Genomic DNA, 12,694 nt, shown 5'->3' on the forward strand with positions numbered 1-12,694 from the left:
ACAAGAAATGTATAAAATTACAGTACTGTATTAGACTTACGGTACCTAATTTACATACTGACAGACGATAGTTAGCGTAAAAATCTCCGTAGCGTGGCGCCACGCTAGACGGCGGAAATTATATATTTAATTATAACAAAGTTACAATAAGTTAATATATAATTATATATACAGTACCTAATTTATATATAATTTATATAATACCGTCCAGATGATAGAAATCTCTCCGTAGCGTGGCGCTACAGACGGCGGAAAAGTAGTTCGGCTGCCCGATGACGTTTGAGGTAATTATAGGGAACTTTTGCTGTTTTTTGCGGATACCGGTCACAATTTTTTCGTAGTTTTATAGGAATCGTAATTATAGGGACCGTAATTATAGGGGGGTCGACTGTATATGATAATTTCTGACATAGCTGATTTGTTATGTAACAAAAATCTCAAATTTCACATTAACATTAATAATTAATTCATTTTAGAATTAAATTAAATAATTTAGAATATTCCGGGAGAAAAGATTTAGGTCTAAGAAGACCCATGTACCAAAAAATCACAAATAACAACAGAAAGGATTGATCTGGACCGGGACTTGAACTCTTTTCTTCCAGAATATAAACATAATTTAATTTAATAGTAATACAAGATGGCAGTCTAACTGTCTATCAGCATGCATTTATCAATTAAATTATTCATACAAAAGTTTCTATATAACAGTTGCTTGCCATATTTAAATAAGACACAATGTTTAAATAAATAAATAAAACAATCCAAAAGAAAAGCCTTTGAAACCTAGCAACTGTTTATAGAACAGATATTTTCAGATTCTGAAACAGAAAGAATTCAAAAAGCAAATGCAATGAAACATAATCATATGATAGTACAGAACAACATTAAATTCAATCGATATGATTTTGACATTTAATTATTCAAATGGTTTTAAATAAAATTGTAAAATTTGATAGTACCTGGTATACTTTTATTGCCTATGTTAATATTAATGATATTGCCATACATTTTGACCAACACATATGGCAGTATTCTTTCAGATTACTTATTGATACTCTTTAAAATCACTTCAAAAAAATACAGTGCATGACTATATTGTGACTATAAGATTGATTGAAAAGTCTAATAAAAACACTAATGAATACATTATTACATAAAATCAACATTGAGAATGATTAATGCACATACTCCAGATGTGTACTGTAAATATATGATATGCAAAATCTATACATTCTCTGAGTATAAGAACATGTTTTTAGGCACACTGTTTTTGGGAAAGAAAATACATCAGTCATACACATCACTGAATACAGAGCATACACTAGCTCTAAGAATGCAATGCATGTTTGTCACAATACAATGTAGATTATGTATAGTTTACTGAGTTACACTGGATAGGTGTTTGAGGTCGTTCTGGCTATTCTTGAGGCTACATTGATAGAACTACTGTATCTGGCATCCTCTGCAAATTAGCCTAATTATTTCTAGTTTTCAGAGGGTATTGGATTACTGAACATTCCAGATTACCAGGTTTTGAATTAATGAATTTTTACTGTATATTACATTGGATAATCAAAAAAATCCTGTTATAATTTAAAAGATGTAACTTATGTCAAAGAATATTTTATTCCGAAAATAGAATCTCTTATCTAAATTTCATTCTGTAACCCGACAAAAACTTATCAGTCTGGCTGAAAATGTTTGTTTTGATTAAATTTAGTTGCTGGAAAAGTATGTAAGGTGTGTTTAGTATCTTCATAAAGTGGTGAAGTTCCAGCTCAGACTATTATTGATTCAGTTCTGATACACTGGTTTTCCACAAATTAAGGAAGAAACAAAATAATAAAACAGTGATTAGTTTTTAATAACATGTTGAAAATTTATTAATCTAGGTAGATCAGAAATAAAACAGACAAATATGGGAACATATGGAAGTAAGTGACACTGCAATAGGCCTAGATTTCTATAAATGAGACTCCAATCATAAAAAGAGCTGTTTCACATATATTTCTTAGTGTTCTGGTTGTGTAAAAATGTTTTCTGAGATAGCAGATTTATCAATAATGCTGTTAAGACAACATTTCTTAGATGAATTGTGGTGGAGAGCCGTCAGAAGACTAGAGAAAGGCAGAATGACATAGCATGATGACTGCATGTTAATTGTTCTATATATAGTTATATATATATATAGTTATATATATATATAGTTCTATATATGTTAATTGTTGCATATATAGGCTGTCAAATTACACATTTGGCTTCCAAAAACACAATCTTTATCTTCATTTATTTGCTTAGAGCTATGATCTGTCCTATCTATGGCTAATATTATACTGGTATCTGCTTCACTGTGTGCAGATTGCTTCACCAAGATCTGTATGACCTCTTACCACCAATTACAGAAGGAAATATTTGAATTGGGCATGAATTTATGTTAATTGGAAAGTAATGCTATTTACAAATGAGTCAAAGTAAACTTAGCAGAGCAATTCAAAGTTCGTCCCTTGTTCTCATCTGATGAGAGCATGGGACACTATCAGCCCTCTAAGATCAGTAAAAAGGATATCTGTGGCGAAGGCAGTATTATAGTTTAGGGTGACATCTCACACTGACCTCTAAATGCTTCTGAGAGGAACCATAACTGCTAGAAGATATAGAGATAAAATAATCAATCCAATAGTTATTTCTTGTTTTAATAGATACTTAGTCCCATTGTTTGTGCTTATGCAGGTGCAATAGATGATACATTTATTCTACAAAACAATACGACTTACCTGTGTTGAGGTAGGCTTGTAGGCTAATATCTTTGGGACAGGGGAACTGTATGTATGGATTAGCCAGTGAGGTGTTTAGATCTTAATCCCATAGAGCATGTGTAAAATGCTCTCAAAAGACGTTACTGCTCTCAGCTTTCCAAATCCAGCTTCTCATGGACTTGGAATAGCTTTGGAAAAAAATGGTCTCTGCTACCTAGTGAGTTGCCAGACAGAATTAACAACAGGCAATACTGCTATGAAGTATGCACTGCAGCACAGAGTAATAACATTTCATATTTAATGTACTGTGACTATTTTACTATCATACTTTACTTTGACCTGGATCTGTAAGTGCTACTTTTTTAAGAAATAAATGCTTCACACACAATATATTTCATTCTTCCTTTAAGGTAGAATGCAATAGAAATTTTCATCAAGTTTTATGCATTTTCCTCATTTCATCTGCAATTTTTTTTTTTTTTTTAATTGATTTATTAAGTTTTAAATAAGCTCCAATACAGTTGACCCCCCTCTATAACACAGGTTCCTATAGTTCGGATTCCTATATCACGGTGAAAAAATTGCGACAGTATTTGTACAAACATGCTAAAAAAACTCCTATAATTCTGTAAAACGTCATCGCGGACTCGTGTTGCGGCAGGATTGGTCGAATCTAGACCAATAGCAGATATTGCACAAACCGTTGAGTTTAAACGAGCAGCAGACTTACTAGAAACCATTTATTATTTAATGTCCATAAAAATTATATTTATATTAATGATGTTTCCAAAGTTCAGCAAATTTTTCTCAAAAAAAATAATTTATCAGGAAGCACGTGAGCGCCATTCGATGACAAGCTCCACGATGAAAACAAGCTTAAGCAATGGCATAGTTGAACGGTGCATGCTCTGTACAATTTTTTGTTTATAGCATAGTTTATATGGATTATTCCCAAAAAATTATACGTATTTTGGAAATGTTGAGTCAAATTAGTCTAGAATCGATTAATTTTATGGAAGAAACCTTTCAAACAGCCGCAGTCCGTAAACTGCATACGTGCCGGGCTGTGATTCACTGGACTCGTAGAAAATGGATTCATAAAAGCTGGAATATATCTACTGTGTTATAGGGGGGGTTGACTGTAATCATAAATTGTTTTGTATTTAACTTTAAAAATGTATCTTACAATAAAATTCTGTTGAGAACCATAACACATTTGGCTCACACATTTGGTATTTACCAATTGCCAAATAATTGTCTATTTGTCCTTTTTGATTCAGCGCAATATATTGACAAGGAGCGAGGAAACCAAGAATACCAAAGATTAGTCATGAGTAAAAACATTAACAATACTTGATACTAGCCAAAAATGTGCTCATTTGGTGAATACTGAATGTGTGGAGCTGTTTTAAGATTAAAATCTCATCTTTTATACAGGGTGTATCAGAATGACATTTTAAAAATTTGGGGGATTGTAGCTGATGAAGTTTTGAACATTTTGATATAAGGAAGCCCATAGCTGGAAATGTGATATAAAGTTTCTACAGCACTTTGCAGTTGGTATTCTGAATGAAACAGCAGAATACAGTATTTATGACAAGTTTTATTGACAAAACAGTAGAGTGCAAAATCAAACTGTGCATCGAATCAGTGGGTGCAGTACTTTAGAGTAAATGCTCAATGTAATGACCACTAACTTCGTTACATAATGTGCTACGACAAACCATGTTTTTTCTGACTCTCTGTAAGATGCCATACTCTCCTCTGATGGTATTAAATGCTGTAAAGATGCGCTCTGTAAGCTCATGAACTGTTCCTACAGGTGTTGCGTACACAAGGGACTTTACATAACCCAGAGGAAGAAGTCAAGAACAATAACATGACGTCAGTGGACAGAAGGGTAACTACCAAAGTGAAGGTCGGTCAAGCACTTCCTACCACTGTAGAAACTTTATATCACATTTCCGGCTATGGGTTCCTTATATCAAAATGTTCAAAATTTTATTCTCTACAATTCCTCAAATTTTTAAAATGTCATTCTGATACACCCTGTATTTTGTCAGAGAAAAATGTTTAAAAATTTCTTAAATTTCGAAAAATCTTCATTTTAACATTGATTTTAACAGATTTCTTTAATGTTTATTAGACAAACAAATCTCTAATTTACTTTAAAAGTAATTTGAAAGTTTAATGATCAATTTTTTTGATTTTCTGTATTTTGGCATATTTTATTCTCTGAAGATGTGCAAACAAGGTTCAAAAACTGTTAGGTTACAGGCATATTAACTTTTACATTCTAAGAAAGTATAAGTTTAATATAACATGTAATGGATTGATGTATGTTAGTGTATAGTTTCAGAGGTTAAAGTCTAGCCCAATATAGTCCAAAGAAAGTAAACTTTTAGATATTTAATTGCTTTTTACTAAATAAACATCCTAAACAACAAACCAGGAAGTTTAAAAGTACAGTAGAGTCTCTGTAATCCAACAAACATCAGACTGGCAGATGTTGGATTACTGGGTTTTGTATGTACGTACATACTGTATAGTAAAAAACTCATTTTATTGTATTAATCACAGTTGTGAGTGTTTTGCTGACCAAATGTGCAACAAGCAACTGGTGACTGACAGTATACACATACATCAGTCTCTCTAGGTTGCATTCACCAAGTGGTAACATGAAAATTTCCCGTGCGCCACCCTGCAACAGAATGTCGGATTACCGAACATGTTGGACCGACGAGCGATGGACTATAGACACTCTGCTATGTTTGGGTCTTGTTAGATTTCAATTTAGCTCTTCAGTAGAATAGAATTTCACTAATTATAAAAATTGATTTTAGTTTTAAATAAGAACTTCACTTTCACATTATTTCAGAAATAAATTTTTATAATATTTTTAGAAAATCAATAAGAAGATAGAAGTTTTTAATTAAAGATTATTTAAACTTTTCAATCAATGGAAAAATTACGGCATTAAAACAAATAACTAATAAATAATTAAACAAAGGTAATTTATATAAAATTATGACATCAAATGATTCTGTAATGTGGCCATAACACAACTTCTATTTAAAAAAAATATTTTTGAAATGCATAAAATTCTATTTCTGTAAGTTTAATTTAGTAAATGCTTAAATATAAATATAATAATGTATTATTTTTATTATATCTCTATATACAGAAAACTAATTATATTTTTATCATCTTATGAAGAGAAAATAATGACAAAACTGTAAATACGAAGGATTAAGTTATAATAAGAAATCTACAATTAACTTATTAGAGAAAGTAGAATTAATAATTCAACTTTATAAATTAAGAGCAATTTTTTTAGGTTTTTTAGCTTCGTGAGGCCTCACAGGTGTACATTTGCCTAAGAGTATATAACAGGAGTGGCCAAACCTCTTTATGACAGGAACAATACATGACATATCGGAAACACGAGCTGCGTCCTCTATTAAATTGCATATTGGAGAGCCGTATCATCTATTTATATTATATATAGTTATTACTGTTACTTTACTGATACTTTATGATTGACTGACAAGGTAAACAATCATTTAACTCCTTCGACTTACGAATGCACTCTAAGCAATTGCCTGTTGGAAGTTAACTTATAGTCCCTTTGTATATTACACTATTTAATTAATAATCAAAAAACTTACTATTTACACATATATTTGTATGTATCGAGTTTATAAAGAGAAATTGTGTACGGGGGCCGCAATAAGGGTCTAGAAGAGCCTCGCCCGGTTCACGAGCCACCCTGGATATAATAAAGCCCGTACTGTTTGATACTTGGTATTGTTCAAGCGCTAGGATTCCAAGCACTGAACCAACATAGAGTTGCCTCTCCGTGGTTCCTAAATTCTTGAAACCCTAGACTTTCCTAAGACTTAATACATAAGTACAATGGAGATTTATGCTTGCCCATATAGTTTTATTTCATATAATGTATATATTCTATGTATAATCTGGAACTGCAACTCCTGTATAAAAATGTGCAAAGTTATGCAAAGTTCCAAGTTTTATATATTACAGAATATCTACCTGATTATGCATTTATTATAATTAAGTGTTTATTCTGAATTAAAGTGTAATTTCCTTAACAAAATGAAGAAAGTAAGAACCTATTGATAGAAGTTACAAAATACAATTACTACAATTAAAATCTATGTTTAAACTATTATAAATCTACTTAAATTTATATTTTCCAATATTCGCACCGAAATATTATGCGGGTATTTAATTAAATTGCATTTTAATTAATTAAAACTCACCATAAAAGTAGCAAACTTCTCTCGGAGAACGACGAGCGCGCGACATTGCTGGATGGCGATGCTGTTTATTATTTGGATAATGTTTCAAATGACACAAATCGTACGTGATTCAACAGCAAATAATACTGTCGTGTTCAAATATTCATTCGAATTCACTCAAATAATCCATTTTTACTCATTAAATCGCTCTCCTGATGCGCAATTCTACGCATTTAGATCCATCATCTTGCCTAATCCATGGGGATTTTTGCGAAATTTCTTCGGTTTTGGATCCGTTTCTGGTGAAGAAAACACAATCAATCGCTTTAAAATTTAGTGCGAATGCCTCAAAAATTCATTCTACTCGTTTATTACAAAGCTTTATTCCTCAACTGGGTTTTATTTTCGGAGTTTACCGAGCAATTTGCGGAGTTACAGCGATTTCACATCGTGTATATTGCGGAATATGTAACTGCAATAAAATTACGTGGCAGAAATATGGCTTATTACTGCGAATTTAAGACGTACTTTATGCATCTCTGAATTTAAACCGGGTCTTTCTTAAATTTGGGAGCCCGTTTCATGTTGCAGGTAATTTATTTTTAATTACATTCAATTTGTTTTGGCTTTAAAGTTCGTTTTAAACTTGGAATGACTCTTAAATCTTGGTATTCTTTGGTACTCTTGGTTTGGTTTATTTGTTTACGTTAATGCGATCTGCCGAGGGGGGTGCCTGCCTCCCGGAATTACCTTCTACGGTAAGCTGGTCCCCTATTTAGGCAGTTGCAAACAGACTGGGCCCGTATAATTGCACGTGCCCGGTCTGTTTGCAAGTGCGAACCCGCGACTGAATGGCTAACTTTGATACTCTCTTCACTGTACATAGTATTTCCAATGCTGTTACATATTCCGTTAATTATATTTTATTTTAAATACATTATTAACGTTTTCGATCATAAATACCTTTATTTTACTTCTTTTTCTCCCGAAAAATTGGTTTTAAAAGTGGAATGCTTCATAAATTCGATGTGCTTTATCTTAATTTATGTTCCACGTAATCCACATTTTTGAATGTTACCTTCCCCTTATCTTATACTGTATACGACCAGACCTCGATATAGCGCTCTTTCTAAATAGCACTTATCCTACCTCCTTAAAGCACCGCCGAATACGCGTGAACGGATCTTCACTCCATACAATTTAATTTTTAGGCTCAAACTTGTACCAGGTCCTCGCAATTCTTATCGTGCGAGGTACTTCGATTTAGCGAATTCACCAACGGCCGAATTGATAAACCCACTCGTAGTTGGTCGCGGGTTCACATCACACCAAAGGACTAGTAATACCTATAATAAATAGGAGAATGTTTATTCTATTTAGGTATTAGAAAGCCTTCCCGGGAGGCACTTCACTTGACAGATCGCCCAATACAATTTTCACGAAGGAATTTATTGTAGAAATTAATATTGTCTCTGCGGCGGTGAACTGATTTTTGGGCCATCCAAAAGTCAGTTAACCCTGTGTGAAGACTAAGTTAATAATCAACCGAACTCGGTCGACAATCTTATCTGTGCATTCGTACCCCAGAAAACACGGAACAAAACGCAGTTAACCGATTTTTGGGCCATCCTGTACTCAATATTCATTTCTATTATTTGGAAAACTTCTAAATTTAAACAATTGTTCTTCTCACAAAACGTTACGTCGTCGTGTTACGTAAATGCTTATCGCTTGTGTTTACGGAGGAGGGGGGAGTATTGACCTCTAACACCGATCAGTTGGGAAACAATACGAAGGTTCAGTACACTTTCGGTTGCTCGTCAGTTGTTATTTTTCCACCAATAGAAATCAACGACATTTCACGTGTTTATTATGAAAACGAGCCGTACTGTCAAAGGTGTCCGTGGCACAAACTAGGTTAAGAACGACTGTTCTAGAGTGGTTATTTAAACGATCACGGTGTTCCATAGACAGATAGAACGAAGGCCCACGGCCCGCACACAGAAGACACCAAAATTAAGTTTTTGTTAAATGTAAAAACATTTTAACAGATTTAACGTCAAATAAATACATAAATACGATTTAGGTATGCAGTAATGAGTTAATTGAATATCCTGGGAACATCGATGGCGAAAACAGAATTATTTACAGACCCGAGCTATTAAAATGTAATAAATGTCAAGTGTCAAATGTAAACAAGACCGGAAGACGTCGAAATTCGACTCTACACTAATTCAACATAAACAAAAAGGTGTGGGAGAGTGTCGCTTACTTTCAAACTCTTATATTATGTTTACCTTTACTTAATTGCTTAATTTTTTTGCTGTCTAGTGGGCCCTTTAGTTATGTCCATCGTGGGTTGGTGCCTGGCCAACGGGCTGGAAAAGTGCAGCTTTTCCTTGCATTTGTATAATGAAAGCACTCCATTTTTACGCTTCCATCATACAAATGAAAGTAAGGAAGTAGAGATTTGGATTTGCGTACGATTGCTTCTTACTTCTCACTTTAACTGTTTATTGTTAATGGAAAAGGCACCCCTTGTCTTCAGAATATATAAATTTGCATATGTTTGTGTAATGTTCATTATTATCTGTCTCACATGTTATATAATAATGTTCATTATTATATAACATGTGAAAACAAGATTCTGCCAGGCCCATAATGGGGCGGCCAAGTGTTGAGAGACCCACAATTGGAGACTATGAAATACGATGATTGTATCGCAATTTGTCGGGATTATATTTTATTTCTTTATTTTCTCATTTTTAATAATGTAACTTTAAAGGAATTTGAATGGTAAATGTTTATAGACTCAACATTAATGCATTTATTATTATTATTTTCTTTCTTATAGTGATAATCGATGAAGAATTGCCTTCAGAAACGAAATTGTTAAATTGTACGGTGGCATTTTTATCGCAGTGTATGTCGTTTTCCAAATGCAAAGACTCTTGTAGAAGCATGGGTTCTTCAAGCTGTAGATGGTTTCACGACGGATGCTGCGAATGTATTGGATCCACTTGCTTGAATTACGGAATGAACGAAGGAAGGTAATAACAATTGGTAGTTCTAAGTAGCAAGCAGCTAAGAAAGCCAATAGTTGCTGATGTTATGTCGTTGCTGTTAAATAGTACCCTTCAGAATACCAAGGAAGAAGCCCACCAGTGGATAGAACCTTCACATTAGTTACACTTAAATAGGGGCCAGTTTCTCTTAGAGAGTCCTGTCGTGAGGCACCCCCTCGACATATGGTCCACGTGTCGCATTGCTGTAAAAAAAAAAAATAAAATAAAATAAAACAAGGAACAAAGCTAAGCAATGACAATAGCAGCAGCTAAATTGTCACCCGAGTATCGCGAAAGATACGAGCTAAGGCCGATAGTAATGAAAGCAACGACTTAGTCCATTCCCGTGAAATGGACTACGTGGTTAGTGTTGGCTTTCGTAGTTGCTTGCCTCTGATACGCATCCGACGATTGAATTTCATTAAAAATTTTGAATAGAATAAAATAATCTGTTAAAATAAACCTTTCTTGTCGTGCCGCAGATGCTTGGAATGCCCAAAAGAATTCGATTCCGAAGACGATTTGATCGAAAGTGATCAAAATGTGGAAACTTCAACGAACTCTGAGAAACCGAATTTCGATTACGAAGAGAAAAAAATCGATACTTCGGAAGAAGAGAAGCTTCAAAAAATCGATTCTTGAGATTATAATTTTATAATTTCGCACCGGTAATACTCTGAAAGATACTTGTATACTCAAGAGAAGAGGTCACAGATTTCGATAATGTTATTTGCATGGATAACCCTTGGTACTAACCTTCAAGCAAGTTTGTCTTTAAAATGTCTTTAAAATTAATTATTTTATAATTTGTGATTTAATTACGTTAAAACCTGCCAAAAGCGGGAAAATATTCGGTACCGTGCGATTCCGTTTTATACGGGTCTCGCTGTAATAAGTCACAATTTGTTTTATTGTCTTTGAAAAGGAATATACGTCTACAGAAAATTTTCCGGGTGGAAGAGCTCAATTAATAGATTTTTATTTATTTAATTAATTTTTTTAGGTACCGAGGGCCAACCCGTAATAAAATTTTAATATACAAAGTTTCCCATTGTCGAGGTTTAAGGTGCCATATCTCAATGGCTTTTATGGTTATAATGTATAGAGTTTTTACCCGATTCCAGAGATGGGTAAGTATCCCCTTTGCCCCCCGTCTACGGATGCCCTTATGATATAAACAATAAGAAACCAGAGAAGTAACGTTTAAGACGATTGTCTACCGTCATGTGTTACAATTCAATGTGATATTGGGAGTTAGTTACAACTAATCATTTCTTTTTTGTTTAATTGCTTTTTTTCTTAACACTTTTTGCCCTGTAGGCACTAAGAGGGCCTCTTTTAGCAAGCCCATTATGGGTTCGGCCAGGCCCACAATGGGATGGCCGGGTAGTGAGGGACGGGGCCCGACTTAAAAAGAAAAGTAATTTAAAATTTAGTTTTAATTTAAGCGCGTTTTTAATAGAAAATGAATTGCTAACGTATAAACCCGTGTAATTTACAATTACTTCATGTAAAAATTGCATTTATTTGGAAAAAGTTTACTCGTAGAGAGACGAACCAGCGATCTCGCTCCCCGAAGCCATGAAATTTTTCATGGTATATTCTGCTGTACTTGCTTGTAAGTCGCTGGAAATTTTTTCAACTTGCGATTTTCTTGAAAACGTTTAAAAAACATCCTTTCTCCCTTTGCTGGATAAAAGCTCGTAGCAAGGCTTATCCATGCAAACAATATTGAAAACTGGCGACGGTGATCTCCTCATCGGTTGGAGATTAAAAATGGCGGAATGTACAGATGTATTTTAAATAACAAAATGTACTTTTGAATACATTCGTTTCCTATTATTTTATTGAATTTTTTGCCAAAAAAAAATATATACTTAAAGTGCTTTTTTGTAACATATTTTATGCATGTTACCTTTGTATACTCGTACGTTTCTATGTAATATTTTATTATTATTATTAATATCGAAACATGTACAGTTTGTATTAAAGTTGATATTGGCAGCTTTTTTTTAATATATTTTAATAAAAAATAAACATTTAAAAAGTTGTTTTAGTTATTAAAATAATAGTCCAAAGTACAGGGCCATCGAGAAGGGCGGTGGGGATTTTTCCATCTTTTATTTAAATTAAAAAAATCATAAATGCAAAGATGATAGATTCTTTGACGATTTAAAATTGTTTAAAGACTATAAAGCTCATAACGTACTGTAAATTAACTGCAGTATCTTCTGTAACCTGAATTTGCTTAACGCAACTAACGCCTTGTAGGAGAAAATGGCGGCACACAATGTATGCTTTACGATAAAATCAGAAAGAATTTGTTGAGCAGGCGAACAATTTCATTCGGTTTGAATAGTTAATTACGGAAATACTTAATCTAGCAACATATATTTTTAAATTCAGTCACTAAGAGGACGTTTTTAGTAACACTATTATGGGTTCAAACAGGGCTACAAGTGTTTTTTTCATTCTATTGTATTCTTAAGCATATTTGACTCTAGAATATATTGTGTTTAATTACTAGATGTACATACAATATTTAATTACGCATTTAAATTTTGTTTTTTTTTTACAAGTAGATTATACAATACAGTATTGCAACAGT

General features: G+C 33.3%; 2 protein-coding genes across 4 annotated transcripts in view; one reads left to right on the top strand and one right to left on the bottom strand.

Annotated features, from left to right (window-relative positions):
• LOC111619547 (FH1/FH2 domain-containing protein 3-like) overlaps positions 1–7,060 on the bottom strand; it is a 97,943-nt gene extending 90,883 nt beyond the window's left edge. Inside the window, exon 1 of the mRNA XM_023361293.1 lies at positions 7,043–7,060. Within this exon, the coding sequence (XP_023217061.1) occupies positions 7,043–7,045 (3 nt within the window). The 5' untranslated portion in view covers positions 7,046–7,060. The remainder of the gene's footprint in view (positions 1–7,042) is intronic.
• Positions 1–12,120, top strand: part of LOC111619552 (twisted gastrulation protein homolog 1-A-like) — a 50,459-nt gene extending 38,339 nt beyond the window's left edge. For 2 of the 3 annotated variants that reach the window (XM_023361302.1, XM_023361303.1), the window contains exons 4-5: positions 9,876–10,071; positions 10,569–12,119. In XM_023361302.1, coding sequence (XP_023217070.1) covers positions 9,876–10,071; positions 10,569–10,728 — 356 coding nt within the window. In that variant the 3' untranslated portion in view covers positions 10,729–12,119. Of the gene's footprint in view, positions 1–9,875; positions 10,072–10,568 lie in introns of all 3 variants that reach the window. The other variant, XM_023361301.1, reaches the window with a different exon arrangement.
• The last annotated feature ends 574 nt before the right edge of the window (positions 12,121–12,694 follow it).

The sequence above is a fragment of the Centruroides sculpturatus genome, unplaced genomic scaffold (assembly GCF_000671375.1).
Source record: "Centruroides sculpturatus isolate CEXI.00-Female unplaced genomic scaffold, Cexi_2.0 scaffold179, whole genome shotgun sequence".
Lineage (NCBI taxonomy): Eukaryota > Metazoa > Arthropoda > Arachnida > Scorpiones > Buthidae > Centruroides > Centruroides sculpturatus.